Here is an 18,829-nt window from a genome sequence, read left to right on the forward strand (position 1 = left end):
TTCATTTTAAAAATGAACTCCGTGTTTGTAACGTCTACAAAAATCGTCACCTTTTTTGTTAACAACCAAAAATAAGGGACTTCTTTACATATATTAAAAAAACACTCACGAAAAGGCCAAAAAGCACCGACCAAAAACTTAATGCTCATCGTATGACAGAACAAAAACTTGAAGCTTAATCCAAAAACAAAAGACGTCACCCACACACACACACACATATACTGTTATAATTTCAGTTACTTACTGTTTGAAAAACGAACAAGTGTTTACATTGTTACGACAACGCAACCGAAGACAAAACTGATATCTCTAGTAATTATATAAAGTCGTAAATGATCTGATGTAAGATGAAAGAGAGTTTTGTAACTCCTCTTGCTAGCTATTTCCCTTATTAGGAATGTTAATTTTTAAATCATATTTTGTTCGCACTATTACTTGGAGTAAATTTTCGATATGTCCTTGTTAATTTGTAGTGACGTGATGGGTTACAATGTGGAAACCATAGACTTCAGGTGATTTTTATCAAGTCCCCCTTTTGATGTTAAATCATAAATCACCGTTACGAAGACGTGATTTTCTTGTGATATCTTAAATTTGTTTTTTTTTTGTTTCCTTTCTTAAGAATAACTTCAGCTAGTTGTCTTTTTTCTTGTAACAATCCTTTACTGTCATGGAGAGTTTTTATTCTTTGAAACGGTGATTTTAGTAGCAAAATCATAAAAGATAACTTTTTGAGTAGTGTAGATTTCTGAGTGGTATAGACTAGAGTTTAGACTATATATGGTCCCTTCAAGAAATAATCAATGCTATTTTAAAAAAGCAACCTCTGTGGACCTGCGTTGCCCAAGTATATGAAATAAGACAAATTAATAAGTTAATAATTAGGAAAGAAAAAGGGATCTTTGTAGATACATTTTCACGATCATGGCATGCATGCACACAAAAATTAAACCTAATAAAGTGATTTCATTAAAATAATAAATTAAGATAATCACATCTATAATTTTCCAGTGTCATCTTTTGGCCAAAGTTAATTTTTGGAGTTAAATATTCAGGGTTTTTCTTTATATGCAACGTGTATATATAGTGTATACGCATGTTCACCTCGAAATGTTGACTGTGAAATGTTAAGATATGATCAGGAGGTACTAAACTACTAATTAATATACTGGCATACTATACTTAAAAAAAAAACTCTTATAGACTTTAAGTTAATTACTCTTTTGCTTGCCATCGACAACTAAATTTAGCAATAAGACATTATAACAGGGTAATTAATTACTATCTTTTTCTTGCCATCGACATACTTTTTAACAATTTGTTGAAAAAGTGCTCAAACTATAGGACAGGACGTCAGCAGTACATGAGAGCTATTGAAAACATTTCCCCACCACTCCCGATTGCTGGGAGACAAAGATTTGACATATAAACTTTTTTAGTTTAATTTGACATTAAAACTTTTATCATCGTGGACATCAATTAACCCCATGATCTTAGATTTGCGCAGTGTTTATTTTAGTAACAAATATTTCTTTGTTATTTACATTAATAGGTGTATTATCACTGGTTTATTTTGACCCAGTTGCTTATCGTAACAATCCTCGCTGATTTACTATTCAACATTTTCCTTTTTTTTTTTTTTTTTTCTTTATTGAAATTTTTTATTAAGTGATACTATAAAATAGATTTTGATAAAGTAAAAAATCAAAATGTATGTTGGGGGCATATAGGTAAATTCGAATATGGAGCAGTAACGCTTTTTTGGTTAGAAAATGGGATTGGATGAGATTATAAATGTAGAGATAACAGTGTGACTTAAACACATAACAAACTCTTTTAATGTCACAACAGAGAATGAAGCTATCACCACCACCACCACCACTTGCCAACAACGAACAATCCGCCACCGCGTCCGCCGTTAAATCTTGTGGCGGAGGAGGCGGTAGAGCAACCAGCTCGACGACGAGGCATCCAGTGTACCACGGAGTTCGCAAACGTCGATGGGGAAAATGGGTTTCTGAGATCAGAGAGCCCCGCAAAAAATCTCGGATTTGGCTCGGATCTTTCCCGGTGCCGGAGATGGCGGCTAAAGCCTACGACGTGGCGGCGTTTTGTCTCAAAGGTCGGAAAGCTCAGCTTAACTTCCCCGACGAAATCGACGATCTACCTCGACCGTCCACGTGTACGGCCAGAGATATCCAAGTCGCGGCGGCCAAAGCAGCCAACGCCGTCAAGATCATCGAAATGGTAGATGTCGACGACGTGGCAGACGCAGATGATTTCTGGGAAGGCATTGAGCTGCCGGAGCTCATGATGACCGGGGGTGGCTGGTCGCCGGAGCCTTTTGTTGCCGGAGATGATGCCACGTGGCTTGTAGACGGAGACTTGTATCAGTGTCAGTTCATGGCGTGTCTGTGAGTGTTGCTATCGATTGTGTCGTATTCGTTATACGTGTACGTTGTATCGTTATTGTGTTGGCTACGTTAATTTAATGCATATGTATATTTTTTGTTTTTTTGTTTCTAGTTTATCGTTTTACGTGTGATTAATAATTAGAGATACCTGTTTCTTAAATTAGTTATCAGGTTTGTACGATCTTGATAAGTAATTAATTATATGTATGGGTGCAACTTTACTAAATACTACCTCTAAGCTTTAGTGGGATTTTTTGCTTAATTGATTTTTTTTTTATGTAGCTGCTGATTATAGTAAATCATTGGTTTTAAATCATTGAAGCTCGATCATAGCATCCAAGGAAATCGAATATTGGTTTATTATAATTCGGGAAATTTTTGCTATGTACTTTGAACTTTTTATGTTTGTAGTACGCAATGATCATCGACAATATATGTTTCTCCTGCGAATTCAATAAAGCATCTTACAACTATCATTCAGAATCAATACGGAGAAATAATATCAAATTTGACCCTAAAAAAAAAAGGAGAAATAATAATTACCATCTATATTCTACATGATCACGAACAAAGATATATTCTTTTTTTTGTTTGTTTGTTAAAAATAACAACAATGAACAAACAGAGATATGAAATTTAGTACATTAGATGATGAGGATATGTCAAATTTAAACCCGTATACATTACTGCATAACCAATGTTGGCAAAAAAATAAAAATATTTGTTTTGGTTAAGCTAAGAAAGAGTAAACTTGAACCAAAGCTGATAATAACCGTTAACTCCTCTTCTATGCAGCGTGCAACATGGTTAAAAGAATAAAAGTTAAAACAACAAATCCTGCAAGTTTGAAACATCCCCTAGCAATCAATATACTAAAAAGAATGTTTGGGTCTCAAAATTGTTTCCAGGACATTTGGGCCTTAGATTAGCGAATTGGGTTAAATATTGTCCACATATAGAAAATAATATTTGAATGTATCTTTTGATTACAAACACTCTCAAAGCAGATAGATCCTAACCAAAATAGCTTTTATACAGATGAACTATAACAGAAATATCACACTAAGACAACATACACACAAATTTAGAGCCCAAGTGAAGAAGTTATAAACCCTAAAACTCTTGGAAAGATCAGTGAGTGATCAAACAAAAGACATTTTCAAGATTCTACAAGGTAAAAAACCATCCAGCAGTCCAACCTAGGAGCAAACCAGCACCAATGAGACTAAAACCTAATGCAAAGGCCATCATATATCTCCCAATCTCACCCTTTTTATTCTTTTCCCTTCTCTGTTTCCTCTTCTTCAGATTCATTCCTTTGATCTGTTCTTCTACCTCATCCTCCTTCTTCATCTGCAGATAAAGAGCTTCCATTTCAAGAAGCTTTAACCATTGCTTATAAGCCAACATCTGACTCGCTTGTCTCAGCAAGATTGTTATTACACGGTCTTTCTCAGCACAAGCTTCTCTGGCCGCCTTCTCTGCTTCTCTTGCTCTGGTTTGAGAGTGCCTTAACGCTTCTAAAAGCTGAGCTTTGCTTAGATCATCACTTCTAGGAGAAGACATCGGACTCGTGTTCTTGCTCTCTGTGCTACTATTGTAACTCAAAGATCTCTCAAACCGATCGCTCCAACCTCCTTGTTTCCATGGAGATCTTACCGCTGTTTTAAACCCTTTATCGCCACTCGTGCAGTGAATACTCTTGTGGAGTTTCTGAGGTGGAGGAAGATCACAATTCTGGATATTATGATCAATCGATTTAGACGCCACCAAGAGAGCTAATTCATCTTTATCAGTCGTGCTTCTCCACCAAGGAGTTGTAGCGTTAGCTTTCTTGCCAGTTAAGCTGTAGTCTTCTTCCTTTTCTTCTTCTCGTATCCCGATCAAGTCGACAAATTGTTGCAATTTCTTGCATTTGGTGGTATCTTCAAAAAAGGAGTTTGTAATCTCCTCATCAAATTCAGTTGATCCCTTGAGCCACCATTTGGTATCAGAAGAGAAATCAGAGGAATCTCCAAAACTTGCTGAAGAAAAGCTGTTTTTTTCGGACGAAGAATGTTGGCAACAAGCTAACCTCGGAGCCATTTTAGCATCTTCATGAACAGCAAAGCAACGACTCGCTGTTCTTTGCCACAATGCTCTTGCTTCAGCTGCTCCCATTACTACATCAATGTTAAGACACAAGAAGCCTAAAAAAGTTAAGAGAAAAGGGGAAAACACACACACACAAAAAATCAAAAGACAGTTTTTTTGTGGTCCTGAATCAAAACTAAACGGTGTTCCTTCCTAGTTCCCCCATAGATCCCGCAATTGAAACATAAAACAAATGGGAAAAAGAGCTAATTTTCTTTGTTTGCTACTCCCGAGATTGCTTCTAAGCAAATGATTGACTCATATAAAAGCGAGTGACTTAAGGAATTTAATTAAACAGTACACGCAAGTCTTGGGATCAAAGCATCTTCTTTACAAAAGAATCAGTCATTAAATCAAAAAACAAAACCCATTCAACATTAAATAAATATTTAGGAAAGTTTCTACAGATCAAGACATGAGAAGAAGGTAAATTTCATAACCAAATACAAAAAAAGAAACAAAACTGAAGTTTCAGAGCAATTGAAACGTACTGCAGAGCAGAACAAAAAAATAAAAGATGATGCGTACGATTTGGCACTGGAATCGAGTAAATTTACCAACTTTATCAGAAATACCAAAATCAGAAGTTGACCCATGAAACAAAACCATAAATTATCATCGCTGATCGACGAGATCGATCAGAACTAGAAGAAACAGAGACTTTTATGTAAAATCAGACCACCAAAACAGAGCAGAGACCAGTAAGATTATAGATCAGAAGAAAACGGAGTAATAAAACTAAAGATACCATTTTTTTAGTAGCAAAAAGATTCCATGAATCTCTCTATAATAAAACGAAGCGATCTTGCAACCGAAGATTTTTGGCTTTTCTGCTTTTCTTTCTTTCTTGGTTCGCACTCTGGCCCCATGGAACGAATTTTACAGTTTCTTCCGTAAAAAAGCTTCCGAGTTAGGGACGCTAAACGACACAGTTTCATTAACTTGTTTGGCTTGGTAAGCATCTGAAACACCTCGATTGGCAACACGTGTTAACTTTAGAGACAATCGACGGTCGTTATGACATGGACCCCCCCCCCCCCTTGATTTAAAGGATAAGGTGTTTTCATATTTTTTTTCCTCAGGGAAAAATTAAATAAAAATCATTATTCCATCTTTAATTTGTCATTCTTTCCTTTTGTCGGCTTTAATTTTGCGAGGAACACCATGTTTTTTGGGTTAAATCAACAAATTTATAATCAGTTTATCACGTTACTTGCCAAGGGGTTACTTGTTTATTTTTTGTTAGAGAATAGAGAATCGCTTTTATTCCAGTGCTTAAGTGCTTTATACAAATTAAACGACGGGTTTAAACTATATTGTACACCATGGCATATAATATCCATCCAGGTGGGCTTTAATTTGACACGTGTCATTAAGTAGTTATTTGAGATCTTGTTCTCGGCCACGTGTTCTTTATAGATCCATTAGCGAAAAAAAAATTGTTTTTTCATCTCAAATAATTAAAATTAATTGTTTGTTAAAGTAAATAGTGGTTTTTTCTTTTTTAACAACTGAGACTTTTATTAAATGGTGTAAGGTCTACCAGCCATGAAGGTGGTACACTATATAGAGAATAGTGGTTTAAAAACAGACATCAAATATTTGACGATAAAAAGTAAGACTAACTCTTTTGAACTGGAGAAATAGAATCCTAATTTTTTTTAGTACATTATTTAATTTTTCTGAAATTATATCAGAAAAACAAAAGAAAAACAAGTGAACAATAAAAATGATACTTTTTCTCCTTACAAAAAATCATATGATATATTTAGTGAAAGCTTTGGGAGTTTTCCAAATATTTAGCTCGAGCCTTTTGTAACATTAAAGAAACAACTAATTATTTAGAAAAATAAAATTAAATATGAAAGAGAAAGACATGATAAAAATACTTCTGATAAAAAAAGAAGTCATATAATTATTTTTACAATAGTGTCAAGAAGTGTGTATTAATGGTTAAAACGATATTGTTTTTATAAATGAAAATAATATTAAAAAGGACAGTCTAAAACAAAAAAATGAAAATATACCGATTTTGGTAATGATATCATTATGCATGATGGAAATACCGATTTGTTGATTTTTACTGATGGATCCGCCTCTTCAGTGCAAAGTCTTGAGAGAATTTGAAGCAGTCTCTGGTCTAGCTATCAGTTTGCCAAAGACTAGTTTCTTTACCTGAGGCCTCTCCCAATCTGAGATAGATCATATCCATACAATCTCTGGCATTAGTCACGGGTAACTGCTAGTCAGATATTTAGGATTACCTCTATGCACTAAGAAACTCACCTTATTGGATTGTGCTCCGTTGCTACAAAAGGTAAAGAGTCGTCTTAATGCTTGGTCCATAAAGACTCTCTCTTTTGCTGGCCGGCTCCAAATGCTAAATTCGGTCATTGCTGGTATTTCTAATTTCTGGTGCTCTAGTTTGTCCTGCCAAAAAAGTGCATTAGGATTTTAAACTCACTATCCAGTGCTTTCCTTTGGAAAGGCACTACAGAGGGTCACCATTCAGCAAGAGTCGCATGGACAAACAATCACAGCAGAGAAAAGTGAAGGAGGGTTGGGGATTTGCGACTTGCTTACCTGGAACAAAGCCTGTATGGCAAAACTCATCTGGCTTCTTTTCTTTAGGTCAGGATCGGTTTAGGTCGCTTGGTTTAGAGCAGCTGTCCTATCGGATAACCTCAGCAAATTCTGGACTCTAAAACCTAACAGCAAATATTCTTGGTTAACAAACAAGCTTCTAAAGATCAGAGATTCAGTTTATCCATGGATAAAGGTGAAAGTGGGAGATGGAACTAGTTGTCAGTTCTGGACAGACCATTGGAGTAACCTGGGAAGAATGGAGACTTATCATTTAGGCGTCGGACTTTATCAAATATGCATCCCTCGTGGAGCTCGACTAGCTGACTTATGGAGACGTGGGGCCTGGAGGATTCCACTTGCAAGATCATATACACTGGTTAATGTGCATATTGAGCTCTCAACTATTACCCTACTGCTGGTGGATCGATGATCATCTCAAAGATTCTCACACTACTGGAAATATTTGTTCTGCTCTTAAGGAGAAGTTACCGATTGTACCTTGGCATAGTATTGTGTGGATCTCTGGAGGAATCCCAAAGCATAAGTTCCTGACTTGGTTTTTGCGTTGAATAGATGCCCAACACGTGATATAATGTTAAACTGGGTCTTGCAGGTTGATTCGTGTTGCATACTATGTGCTGCCGAACCGAAGATTTGTGACCATCTTTTCTTTGACTGTTCGTTTAGTTGGTCGGTGTGGAGCAATGTCGCGGGACGATGTTTATTCACCCCTTCTAGATCGTGGTCCGTGACGCTTCAGAGTCTCTCATCATTCAGGGGACCTCGGGTCTTAAAGAAACTCCTCCTTCTCGCCTGGCAAGCTACAATCTACACGCTATGGACGGAGAGAAATCATCGGCTTCATCGAAACAACTACAAATCCTCTGATCTCCTACTTCACCAGATTGACAACATCGTCCGGAACAGAGCCTCAAGCTTTCGTGATACGAACCCGACGCTCTCTCTTGACCTTCTTCATCTCTGGTTCTCTGGCTCGGCGAAGATGAGACCTTAATCGCCAAAAACATAATTCTGCTGCGATCTGAGAAAATCAAACTTTCCACCGATCAGATATGGGGTGGCAATAATTGAAGTTGGGTTGGGGTGGTTGGCTATCTCAACCGTTTTCTTGATTCAATTACAACTATTGGTTCAAGTTGTGGTTTGGCATTTGATCTACTTTTATTCTTTCCAGTTGGGCTTCTGTATTTTTCAATTTCACTGGGCTTGTGGCCCTGTAAAACTTTATTTGTTCTTTCCTTATGCTTTAATTGAATGCCTTTTTAACAAAAAAAAAAATAGTAATTTTGCATGCGTTTCTAAAACTAACTAATGATATATATTCATTTTGGGGAAATTTGTTGTATAATCTTCAAAGCGAGATTAGAAAAAAAAAAACTAGCACGTTACATTTTATCAAGTCACAATAATGTGTATAGGGGTGTAAAGGTATCGTTTAATAGAAAAAAAAAAAAATACCACAGTAATGAATTCAAAAATGATTCATGATGATTACATAGGCTTGTAATTCGGACACACAAAGCACTAAGCCCAACACCAACACGTAGTCCTTTGGTCATGTCAAAATACAATTTTTTTTTTTTTTTTGATAGGAAATTAAAAGAAAAGAAAAGCAGAAAACAGAAATGATTGTAAACATTACTAAATAGTTTGACATTGGAGTATATACTCCAGGAGGATCTAGACTGATCATGCATATATAAGTTAGTTGATAGAATGTATATCTTTGAGAAGCATTAAACAATACCAGAACAATGCTAGTTGTTGGTATCTAGCTTACATGTGATCGATATATATCTTAAACGCAAAAAAAAAAAGACACAAGTTAAGTGATAATAAGTAATTGTAATTTGGATACTCTACGACTACGAGAGATTGAATTTGAAACTACAGTTACGTTGGAATCTGACTAAGCAAAATGTTTGGTTTCCAAAACATAGGGTGCCAAACCTATAAACAATTTGAATTGAAGATATATTATAATTATTTTGAAGATGCTAAATATATAACAATGTGACTGCAAAAGATAAAGGTGTTCTGAATTTGTTTCTATAAATATATGCATCAAAGGGTATCATCACAAGTAATATTGTATGGCACAATTTCAAAGTTAATTTTGTTTTTTTTTTTCTTTTTGGTTGAAAAAACAGTTGAATAAAGCAAGAAAAATGAATTTCGCATATACTATATATATCCTAAACAACAAATGTTACTTTCAGAATTCGAAGGAATTAAAAAACAAACATTGCTTTGACCGATTTTCTATTTTCATCAAATAGTGAAAACAGTGGGAAGCAGCAAGATGAAGAGTGCTCAGATTTGAAGCAACAAATAGTTTTAATTAAAATATAGCTTTGTCTCAACAGGCTAAAAGAGCAAATAAGACAAAAGGACCTTGAACACAGACCATTTCCTTTCCCTGTAAACGACTGAAAATGTACAACGTAACAATGCCGTTGGTGTCACTGTGAGGCAGTAAACCCAGCTGGCCAAAAGCAAAAGCATCGAGTGGCGCCAAATCTGAATAAAATTGTATTAATGTTACATTTATTTTAAAGATGCTATATTTATCTTTTATAAAAAAAATGAAAAATGAAAATAGAAAACCTTCCAGATGGTTCGACGGTCGTTATAAAAAGACCCATCGTCTCGAGCAAATGAGTGCGGAAAAGAAAATATCAACAAAATACAGTCACTTTCCATTGTTTCAGTTTCGAGCTAGCTTGGTTTTTTTTCTTTTTTTTTCTTTGTTTTCTGATACTTCAAAGAAGAAAGAAGATGAAGTTGGGCTTTACATCATGGCTTCGTGTTTATACGCATTCGGAATACACGATGATGTCCACTTTGTCAAAGGAACTTGGCTTTCGTCTACTCACGGTGGTCTTGCTCTACTTCAATATGAAGCCAGGTACGTACATCGACGCTGCTGGGAAATCTGTGAAGCCAGATACGTACATTGCCGCTGATAAGTTCACCGAGGCCCGTCGTGCTGCTGGGTGGGCAGGCATCATTTTCGCAACACTGTCCTGCCTTGATGCTGAGTTCAGGCCCAGGTGGAAAGATGTGCGAATATTTGACGAACTTGCTATTGTATGCTTGTATGTAGCCTTATGGGCACTCTTCTATTCCATGTTTGAACGTATAAGCATTTATTTCATGGTGGGGTCTGGCATGGTGTTTGTTGTTATGGCGGTCGATGCCTTCGTAAAGTGGCGCCTTGGGGATTTCCCTGCACCAAAACCTCACGAAAGTTTGGCGGCCATGCTCAATAATCTCAAGGACGCACCCGCCGGAGACGATGAAGCCCAACGAAACCTCAACTACCTTGCTTTGCTTCTGGTGGTCATCAATCCGGAGGATCAAAATACCCTTGCTGTTCTGAAAATCGTGGAAGACCGCTGCAAAGCAAGCCAAGCTAGCCCCCTCAGTCCCTGATGCATGAACTTAATGGTAGTTTCCTCATGTCCCTTAGTTTTCTCTTTCCTCTTTAATTGTTTTGTGTTCAATATATGTTGCTATTTTATGTTTAATGTTATTTTCTTTCATGCATTTGGTTTCTATTCACTTAGTTTATGGTTTTTGATCAATTTTTCCATTGTAATGGTCTCGGATATTAATGACATGAGGGGAAGCTTTTATTTATCTTGTTTTATACTCTTATGTTTTATGTTCCATTTGCTTTACCCACACCACAAACCGCATGCTTTTTCTTCTATGTTTGTAATTTCTTTTACTATGAAGTTTTTACAATAATCTATCAGTCAGCACAAAACATAAATCAAACTAGCTTTACTATCCACATTTATTTGTATTAAAAAAAAAAAAAAGAGTTTGTGTATATTTTTTTTTTCCTTCCAATGACTTTATTAATTAAGGACCAAAATTAAGGTCTGAGTTTATAAATACATTGGACATACATTATACAAAGCAAAAAGAGTTTGTGTATCTATAAATGCTTGGTAAAAACTTAAGAAGTTAAATGCTTTAATCCGATGAGCACAAACTCTCTATTATCATCAAGTACGTAAGATTACTATACTTAAAACATCCATATAAGTATACTCTATGGGTAATGATAGTAAACTACACGTACGTGTGCGTTGATTCAAGTGGAATTCAGTATCCAGTGCATATCCAACTAGCTAGAATTTTCCCATCAAACAATCCATTTAAACAAAGTTATCTTTCTAAAACCAGAAAGACCTAACATCATTCCCAAGCATATATATTATTACCAGGTAACTATTCTACTCCATGGACTTGGTCTTATTGATAGACTCAACCTTCTCGCCGTTGCCTCCAAGCAACAGATACTTATCCTTCCTTGTAAGTTCAGTGCATTCGAATCCCAAAACTCCACCGATCACCTTCTGAACGTAATTAGCCAACTCAAAAGGAGTCTTGCCACCACCTTTTAAGTTACCGTCATTATATTATATTTTTGTATCAGTAAATTTTTAAAAATATTATCTTATATAATATGAAAATTTAAAGAATTTTTTTTAAAAAAAAGTTTTTTTAGAAAATAATGTAGACTTAATTGGAAGGTTAGAGTAATTTTAGCTCTTCGTTGTACACTGGATCATTATTATTGCGCTCAATCAAAACACATCCTCGCTCGCCTTATGATGATACGTAACTCATGATGATATTATTAGGGTCCGTGAGATACTGAAACCAATCAAAAGTAGCAAAACAGAGACACTCTGCTTTTCAACTAGATAAATGCAGCTCTTGTTTAGACACATTATCGGGTATCCCGAGTTCTCTGGAACAAGTCCGGTTTTTTTAGGTTGTGTGAATGAATTTGAGAATTTAGCATACTGTATGAGCCAATGATGTAGATTGGAAAACAGAGATATATGTGTGTTTCTGTAGATGAAATGTACTTGATTCTATAATATTTATGTTACATAATAATCACAACTCAGGTCATTTCTTTTCTTTTCAGGACAGAGAAAACCAGAGATACTCTGTCTTCTGTTTTTCTATATACAAAAACAAAGCAATTTGATTCCACATGTGTGACCAATGGAGGCTAGGGTTTCTCTTCATTTCAGATTTTAGGGCCCGTGAGATAATGAAACCAATCAAAAGTAGCAAAAACAGAGACCCTCTGCTTATATACAATGGTAAGCATGAAAAAAATACATTTCTTTGTCTCATTCAAGCCGCATCATGGTCTCCGGTAAGAGCAGCGGCAGGAATGGCTGTGAGCATAAGGGAGAGGCGAGTGACACTATAAGTTTACTAATTAAGTAATCATTCGTAGTTTATGACAGCAGAAATATTAAACAACATGTACGTCAGTTCATTAATATCATTGTCCAGCTCACATTCGACTAAACCTTTTTCTCCAACAATCCATTAAAAAGGAAAGGTAATCGTGAAAACCAGAAAGTCCTAACTTCAGTCTCAAGCAAAATAGCAGCAACCAGTGGCTAGCTTGATCATTACTGCATGGACTTGGTCTTATTGAAAGATTCAACTTTCCCGTCGTTGCCTCCAAGAATTTAACACCTCTTACTGCACCTGACGTTGAACATCTCTTGCATACAATTCATGGCCATATTATATATGCTTTAGTTTCCTAAGTTCTGACTCTGTTCATTGTGTGAAAGCAGAGCACCTAGTAGTTTTAAACTTCAAAGGGTTCGATTTCGTGTGTGGTCCGAGGAAGATGAGACAAAAAGAAACCTTTCTCTGGTTCAGCTGAGAACCTTCCGTTTGAATCTATGAGTTTCAGCTGATGTGTTTTTTACTGATATTCTTTAGAAACAAGAAAACCATAGTCAAGGATTAAAATCTTATTTCAAATATGTTGAAACCTAATCTATATTAGAACTCGTCGATCGATTCCGTGAAAGAACTATGAGCAGGCCCGTCTCGGAACTCAAGCTTAATATATAATTTAGGGCCATCATATCCGTACAGTGGTTGAAAGCTCCATCGACCGACCGTGTTAAAACACTCACCAACCCAATCGATCTCTCTCTCTTCTACCCCTTAAGTTGGTGACTAAACCCACACACGTGCTCCACACGTGCCAATGGAGTGAGAGCTAGTCTAGAAACTTCTACTTCCTTTAGAGTCTTTCTCATACTCTCTGTATTTGAGTCACTTATTCACAGAATAAATCGTAATTTAATCAAACTTTTTGTTGTTTGAAGGATCTACATAATCTAATCAGTTAATAGAATCAATAGTCGATCACAATAAGTCAATAAATTGAAGAATCCAAATTTTATATATAGGAAAATAAACAAAAACGTTAAATAATATAGGGGATATAATTAATTAGATAAGAATATAAAAGATTTCGTTAATATATGACATTATCTAACCCTTAGATACCGCCATGAATATGGTCAACATCAATATATATATATATATATATATATGTTTACTAAGGTGAGAACACCAAGAAACGAAGCCATGAATCCTGCTACCATCGATGAATCTCCGATCCGACGGCGTCCATGGTGGTGAGTCTCAACAACGAGCTTTCTTTACTCTGCCTTTTATTATTATTAGAAATTAAATTTTATCAAAAAAATTACTAGACATTAAATAATACTCTGATCGGTGTATGGGTATGCAGGCAAAACGGATACGTAATATACGACATGGTCATGCACGTGCTTTTGATAGGCTTCAATGTTGCAACCTTCTTGTATATTAGACATTACAAGATTCCATTAGTTTCACATAAAGACCATATGGTCGAGTATTTCGTGGCCTGCTACTGCGTAACTACCATTATTGGTGTGGCTATATGGATCCACATATTCAAGAATAACATCCCCGAACGTCCCTTTGAAGGTGGCGTCATGAATGGTGGTCATTTAGCTGGCGTAATTCTTCTCATTCTCTTCCTCTATTCTATTTCTCACACCATTGCTCTCATTTTCGGTATACCTCCTTTGTTATGGTTTGTATCCTTTACGCTCTACACTTGTCGTCGTAATAACAAGAGATAATACCCTATTGCGCTTTACTCTCTCTCTTTTTTTTTTTTTTTTTTTTTTTTTTTTTTTGATAATAGTTACTCAGAATTTCAAACATGTCACCACCTTTAGTAATACATAATTTTACAATATCTTTTTGTCGGTGTTCTGAAACTCGGCCTCAGCGGCCATTTAACCGGCGGATAGACGTTTGACGGCTAAAATTTGGAACATCAAATTATATAATTTTTAAGTTAGAAAAATGATTTTATTTTGTAAATTTATCATATTAGTTCTGAAACCACAAGAACAGCAATTCAAAAAGATGAACGAAATTTGAGAGGCGGCACAATCAAGGAGTGCAGACATGAGGAAGAAAACGAGATTATATTTGTATTTCATTAAAGCGAAATTGTAAAGAAAAAGTTTGTCGAAGGTCGAACAAGGGTGCAAGAATCTAGGAGTGCAGACTTGAACTACTAGACTACGGTATCAACACGAAAATCTTTCAAAACAAAAATCACTTTTTCTTCCAGTGCTTTATACAAATTAAACGAGGGGTTTAAACTTTAAACTATATGTTGTATACGTACTACACCATGACATATACTATCCATACAGGTGGACTTCCACTATGGCACGTGTCATTAACTAGCTATTTGAGATCTTGTATCATTGTTTAGCTCTATCAAAAGTTCAAAACACATCCTCGCTCTCGTTATGATGATAAACTCATGAGTCACACAACATGCCCCCATATTGATATTATTATTAGGCTCAGGTACTACTAACATGAAAGCCTATAACTTGTTTATTACCTAACCGAGATTACATTACATGATATGTAACGTTGTTGGAACCTGGAAGTGAAAGTGGGGAGATAGAAGGAGAGAGATTTATGAATTTCGTGTTTATATTAAAAGGAACAAGATCAAAGCTTCAAAATTAGTTACTTACAAATATCCAACAAAAAGCATGAACTCTCGATTTAAAACCAACTCATATGAACATTTTTATACATATATATGTTTGGTTTTTTTCTTCTTCCTGGTGTTCTCTTTACCGCAAAAGGAAACTTACTTATTCTCACCATTGATGCCAAAGATGCGTACCTTGTGCATGTTGGGGAACTTGGCAACAACCAGGATCATCACAGCTAGTGTGTTGAGGAACAGCCATGGGTGTCTGTAATCTGTTGTATGCGATGCTATCAAGTACCTGATTTCATATTCAAACTATCAATTAAGAAACCCAAACAAAAAACCATATGCCAACAAATTTTTTAATATAAAGTCAAAAAAAATAAAGACACACAGATAAAGAGCTCAAGTTCAACGAGATAAATGCAGCTCTTGTTTAGATACATTATCGGGTATCCCGAGTCCTCTAGAATAAGTCCGTTTTAGATAGTGCGAATTTGGAGTTTTACAACATATGAGATACAAGTATATATGCAACAAAAGAGAAACAAGTGCTAAGAAATTGTAGATTGGAAACAGACAAGAATGTTGAGATATGAAGGAACAAGCATTTGAGACTTACAGGACAACAGGAACTACAGTGAGAAATTTGCGGTTGCGGGTAAGTTGTTGACCGTTGTCCATTTGTTCCCACCAAGTTAAACCATTGTAGATTCCTTGGTCATCTGCAAAAGGAGTTCCCTTCATCCAGTGAAAGCAGTGATACGTTACCTGACAACAACAAATATCCACAACCACAAATGCTACTCAAAAATTTCCAAAGAGTAACACTCAAGATTCGACTAAGTTTGGTGTTTTGATCAAGCACAATGCCAATACAAGTCACCCCAAAATGCCTGATCAACTCAACACCGCTGATACTGATCAACTAAAAATTGCTGATACCAAAACTGATCAAGATCCAAAACTCAAAACCTAATGATAACGATACTGATCAATACACAGCTCTGATTATGAACCCTAATGCACTAGGGAATTGCTGATAGCCCAAGAGATCAATTCAAAGGTTTCTGTTCAACAAATTAACAAACTCATAACTAGATTCAAACCCAGATCTCAGGAAATCGAGAAAAAAAAAAAGAAAAAAAAGGAAACAATTCAACAAATCAATCGATCATCTAAAATCAAAGTCACAATTGTAAGTGAAGGTCATAAAACAATCATCGAACCATGAAAAAGGTAGGAGAAGAAGAAGACTTACAACGAAGTGAGCGAGATTAACAACAGTCCAAGCCATTCCAGGTGAACAACCAGAGACAGAGAGAACAACGAGCCAACCGAAGAAGAGAATAAGCATGTAAGTAGTCCAAACTCCTGGATACATGAACCATTCCGTATTCCTGTTCATATCCGGCGGTGGCACAGCTTTCACATACAGATTCGCCATTTTTTTCCGCCCCCTACAAACCTAATCGCCCGGATCGGATCGGATCAGATCAAGTCTCGTCTTCTTTAGAGATGGGTATCGATCAAAATCTTATATTAACACCTGAAATGGAAACCCAGATTCACAAAATTCTCTCTTTCGCCCGAGAAGAAGGATTTTGATTGTTTTGGTTTTAGTTATGTGTGCCCCGTGAAAGACGACTCCTTTTTAGCATCTACAGTGGAATTAATTAATTATTGGATTTGAGATATTTAATTTACATACGCTTGCCAAAACGGTTGCGTTTTTGATGTTCTCACTTAACAAACGTTTTATAGAATTTGCACTTTGATTAGTCTTTGCTAATAAGTCTTTCATTACAAACATTTTCTTTTTCAAGTCATTACCACAATCTAGATATTAACGAAGTAATTAACAAAGACCAAAAATCTTAACAATAACCGTTTTTCTCTCCCCCAACAAGCGACGCTAGAGGCGATTAATCAACACCATGGCTTCGGCCGACGTCGGCTCCGGCGTCGGACGTACTCCTTTTTTTCGTTTACCATCTTTTTAATTTATCTTATTCCTTTATAGATCTAGTTTTTGTAAGATTTAAATTGTGTTCCAAGTCTTCTTCCATAAAAAGGAGTGTTCATGGAAGGCAAGGTCTATCCTCATCATCTCAAGCATCCATTTTGGTGACTATGGGTGTAAAACTTATAGCAGATCTTCAAGTGGTGCCATGGCTATTGTCTCCCAGATATTTTTAAAGGCAGAGGAAGACAATCATGCATATATCACAGATCTATATATATATATATATATAAAATTTATATATAATAGTTGTTTTTATTTTATATCTCTTCGGTAGAGTTTGATTCCGACGAATGATCATCTGCAAATTGTTCTGCCGGTTGGTGTTTTCAACGATTGCGAAGCGAATTTAATATTTTCATAGTTGGATGATAGACATGAATCGCAACGACTTGGGTTCAAGCACGAAAAAGGAAAATAGCAGATTTGATTATCTGCTAGCGAGTAAGTTCTTCTAGATAAGAAGCATCGTTAAATTCACTTGTTTTGTTGTATTGTTCCTTATTTAGTGATTATAAGTGTATCTTTATGTGGATCATTTATCTGTAACTTTGTAAACTCTTCTTCGAACTAAATGCAAATAGACGTTAAAAAAAAAAAAAAAAAACATTTTCTTTTCAAACGTTTTAGAATTTGCACTTCATTAGTCTTCTTTGCTAATACACAAACAACATTTGAAAAAGAAACACAACAAGCTGAGGATTTTAACAGATTTTTTTCTATCTATATCGTAGAAGAGATGTGTGAGGCAAAGTGATATTTGTCACCTAACATAGTCGGTATCAGAATCTTCTTCTTCTTCTTCGACTTGCTCAATGGTCTTCAAGTCAAGGTTGAGAGCCAAATCCTCAACTGAAACCTTAATGACATCGCTTCTAACCCCAATGTCAGTAGCATAACGACTCATACAATACATTCCAGCAGTAACTGTTGCTACACCAATTGGATTTGGAATCAGCAATTTGAAAGGAGAAGAGAGAATTGCAGCCAAAGGAGCACCAACGATTGAAGAAGCTTGACCACTTCTCCCTACACCGAGCTTATCCATTATTAGCAAACCGGTTTTGCAGTAGAGCGCGAAATCCTTGCAGTTGTTCCTGAAAATGTCGTAGTTGCCAAATCCGTTTTGTAGAAGGTACATTGCCCTGTGGATGACTGAATCAGTCGGATCAGATTGCGCGGTTGTGCATGTGCCTCCGCGGACTTTGGTGAGAAAAACCGGTGGGCTGACTCCATATTCGAAGCAGTAGAGTGAGCCGTTCTTGAGGAAACAGTCTAAGCAAGAAAGGACTACTCCACTGTCTGGTTGTCTGAAACCGCAATCAGGAAATATCGAACAGATATCATCAGATGAAGATGATATTGATATTGATGATGATGATGATGACTCCATGGGGATCTGACGTCAGCGAGATTATAGGTAAAGTAACGTTTTCTTGGAGTGAGCATCTGTGATTTGATTGGACGAAGGAACTGGAGCTGTTGAACTAATCCGTTACGGAAGTCTTTTAACGGCGTTAGTTATCTCAAAATCCAAATGCGAGACCAACGAGGTGACCAAAGTATATCGATGACGAATCGCTAATTATCCGGGGCCTTTTGACCTTGATTCCAGGCGAGGGTAATGTGGTCATTTCATAACTTGGTGGTTGAACTATGAAGTAACCAACCCAAAAGCAAAAGAAGCCAAGAAGCGAACGACTTTGGTCAAGCTGGTCAAGCAAAGGATTTTGTAGCAGCGACGACGTCGTTTAGGCTTCCCTCGGATTCTTCTGCTTTATTTGT

The 18,829-nt window shown here is 36.2% G+C and overlaps 5 protein-coding genes and 2 pseudogenes across 11 annotated transcripts; 4 read left to right on the forward strand and 3 right to left on the reverse strand.

Moving 5' to 3' along the window:
* Nucleotides 1-1,798: 1,798 nt before the first annotated feature.
* Nucleotides 1,799-2,640, forward strand: LOC104738667 (ethylene-responsive transcription factor ERF023 pseudogene; annotated as a pseudogene). The gene has a single exon (XR_015580371.1). The product of XR_015580371.1 is annotated as an ethylene-responsive transcription factor ERF023 pseudogene (transcript).
* Nucleotides 2,641-3,347: 707 nt separating this feature from the next.
* Nucleotides 3,348-5,471, reverse strand: LOC104738668 (uncharacterized). 4 transcript variants are annotated; one of them, XM_010458845.3, is made up of 2 exons: nt 5,296-5,471; nt 3,348-4,576 (listed from the first exon to the last, which is right to left on the reverse strand). In XM_010458845.3, the coding sequence occupies exon 2, from the start codon at nt 4,572-4,574 to the stop codon at nt 3,582-3,584; it is 993 nt and encodes a 330-aa protein (XP_010457147.2). In that variant the 5' UTR covers nt 4,575-4,576; nt 5,296-5,471; the 3' UTR covers nt 3,348-3,581. The 4 variants fall into 4 exon arrangements, with proteins under 4 accessions (XP_010457147.2, XP_010457148.2, XP_010457146.2 ...); XM_010458846.3 differs by having other exon boundaries at nt 3,348-4,603; nt 5,296-5,452; XM_010458844.2 differs by having other exon boundaries at nt 5,105-5,356.
* A 2,042-nt stretch (nt 5,472-7,513) lies between these two features.
* Nucleotides 7,514-8,148, forward strand: LOC147927705 (uncharacterized). Its single transcript, XM_087484588.1, has 2 exons — nt 7,514-7,627; nt 7,747-8,148. The coding sequence occupies exons 1-2, from the start codon at nt 7,514-7,516 to the stop codon at nt 8,146-8,148; spliced, it is 516 nt and encodes a 171-aa protein (XP_087340714.1).
* A 1,838-nt stretch (nt 8,149-9,986) lies between these two features.
* LOC147927706 (uncharacterized) lies at nt 9,987-10,589 on the forward strand. Its single transcript, XM_087484590.1, has one exon. The coding sequence runs from the start codon at nt 9,987-9,989 to the stop codon at nt 10,587-10,589; it is 603 nt and encodes a 200-aa protein (XP_087340716.1).
* A 3,000-nt stretch (nt 10,590-13,589) lies between these two features.
* LOC147927707 (uncharacterized) lies at nt 13,590-14,134 on the forward strand. The gene is made up of 2 exons (XM_087484591.1): nt 13,590-13,639; nt 13,756-14,134. Exons 1-2 carry the CDS (start codon nt 13,590-13,592, stop codon nt 14,132-14,134), a joined length of 429 nt encoding a protein of 142 aa, XP_087340717.1.
* Nucleotides 14,135-14,996: 862 nt separating this feature from the next.
* Nucleotides 14,997-16,814, reverse strand: LOC104738669 (uncharacterized). Of its 2 annotated transcripts, XM_087484489.1 has the most exons (3): nt 16,283-16,814; nt 15,644-15,792; nt 14,997-15,319 (listed from the first exon to the last, which is right to left on the reverse strand). In XM_087484489.1, exons 1-3 carry the CDS (start codon nt 16,466-16,468, stop codon nt 15,178-15,180), a joined length of 477 nt encoding a protein of 158 aa, XP_087340615.1. In that variant the 5' UTR covers nt 16,469-16,814; the 3' UTR covers nt 14,997-15,177. The 2 variants fall into 2 exon arrangements, with proteins under 2 accessions (XP_087340615.1, XP_010457152.1); XM_010458850.2 differs by lacking the exon at nt 14,997-15,319 and having other exon boundaries at nt 15,640-15,792; nt 16,283-16,659.
* Nucleotides 16,815-17,653: 839 nt separating this feature from the next.
* On the reverse strand, nt 17,654-18,573 carry LOC147927708 (protein LEAD-SENSITIVE 1 pseudogene; annotated as a pseudogene). The gene has a single exon (XR_015580045.1). The product of XR_015580045.1 is annotated as a protein LEAD-SENSITIVE 1 pseudogene (transcript).
* Nucleotides 18,574-18,829: the final 256 nt, after the last annotated feature.

This window comes from Camelina sativa, chromosome 14, assembly GCF_030686135.1.
Source record: "Camelina sativa cultivar CO46 ecotype springtype chromosome 14, ASM3068613v1".
Taxonomy (NCBI): Eukaryota; Viridiplantae; Streptophyta; class Magnoliopsida; order Brassicales; family Brassicaceae; genus Camelina; species Camelina sativa.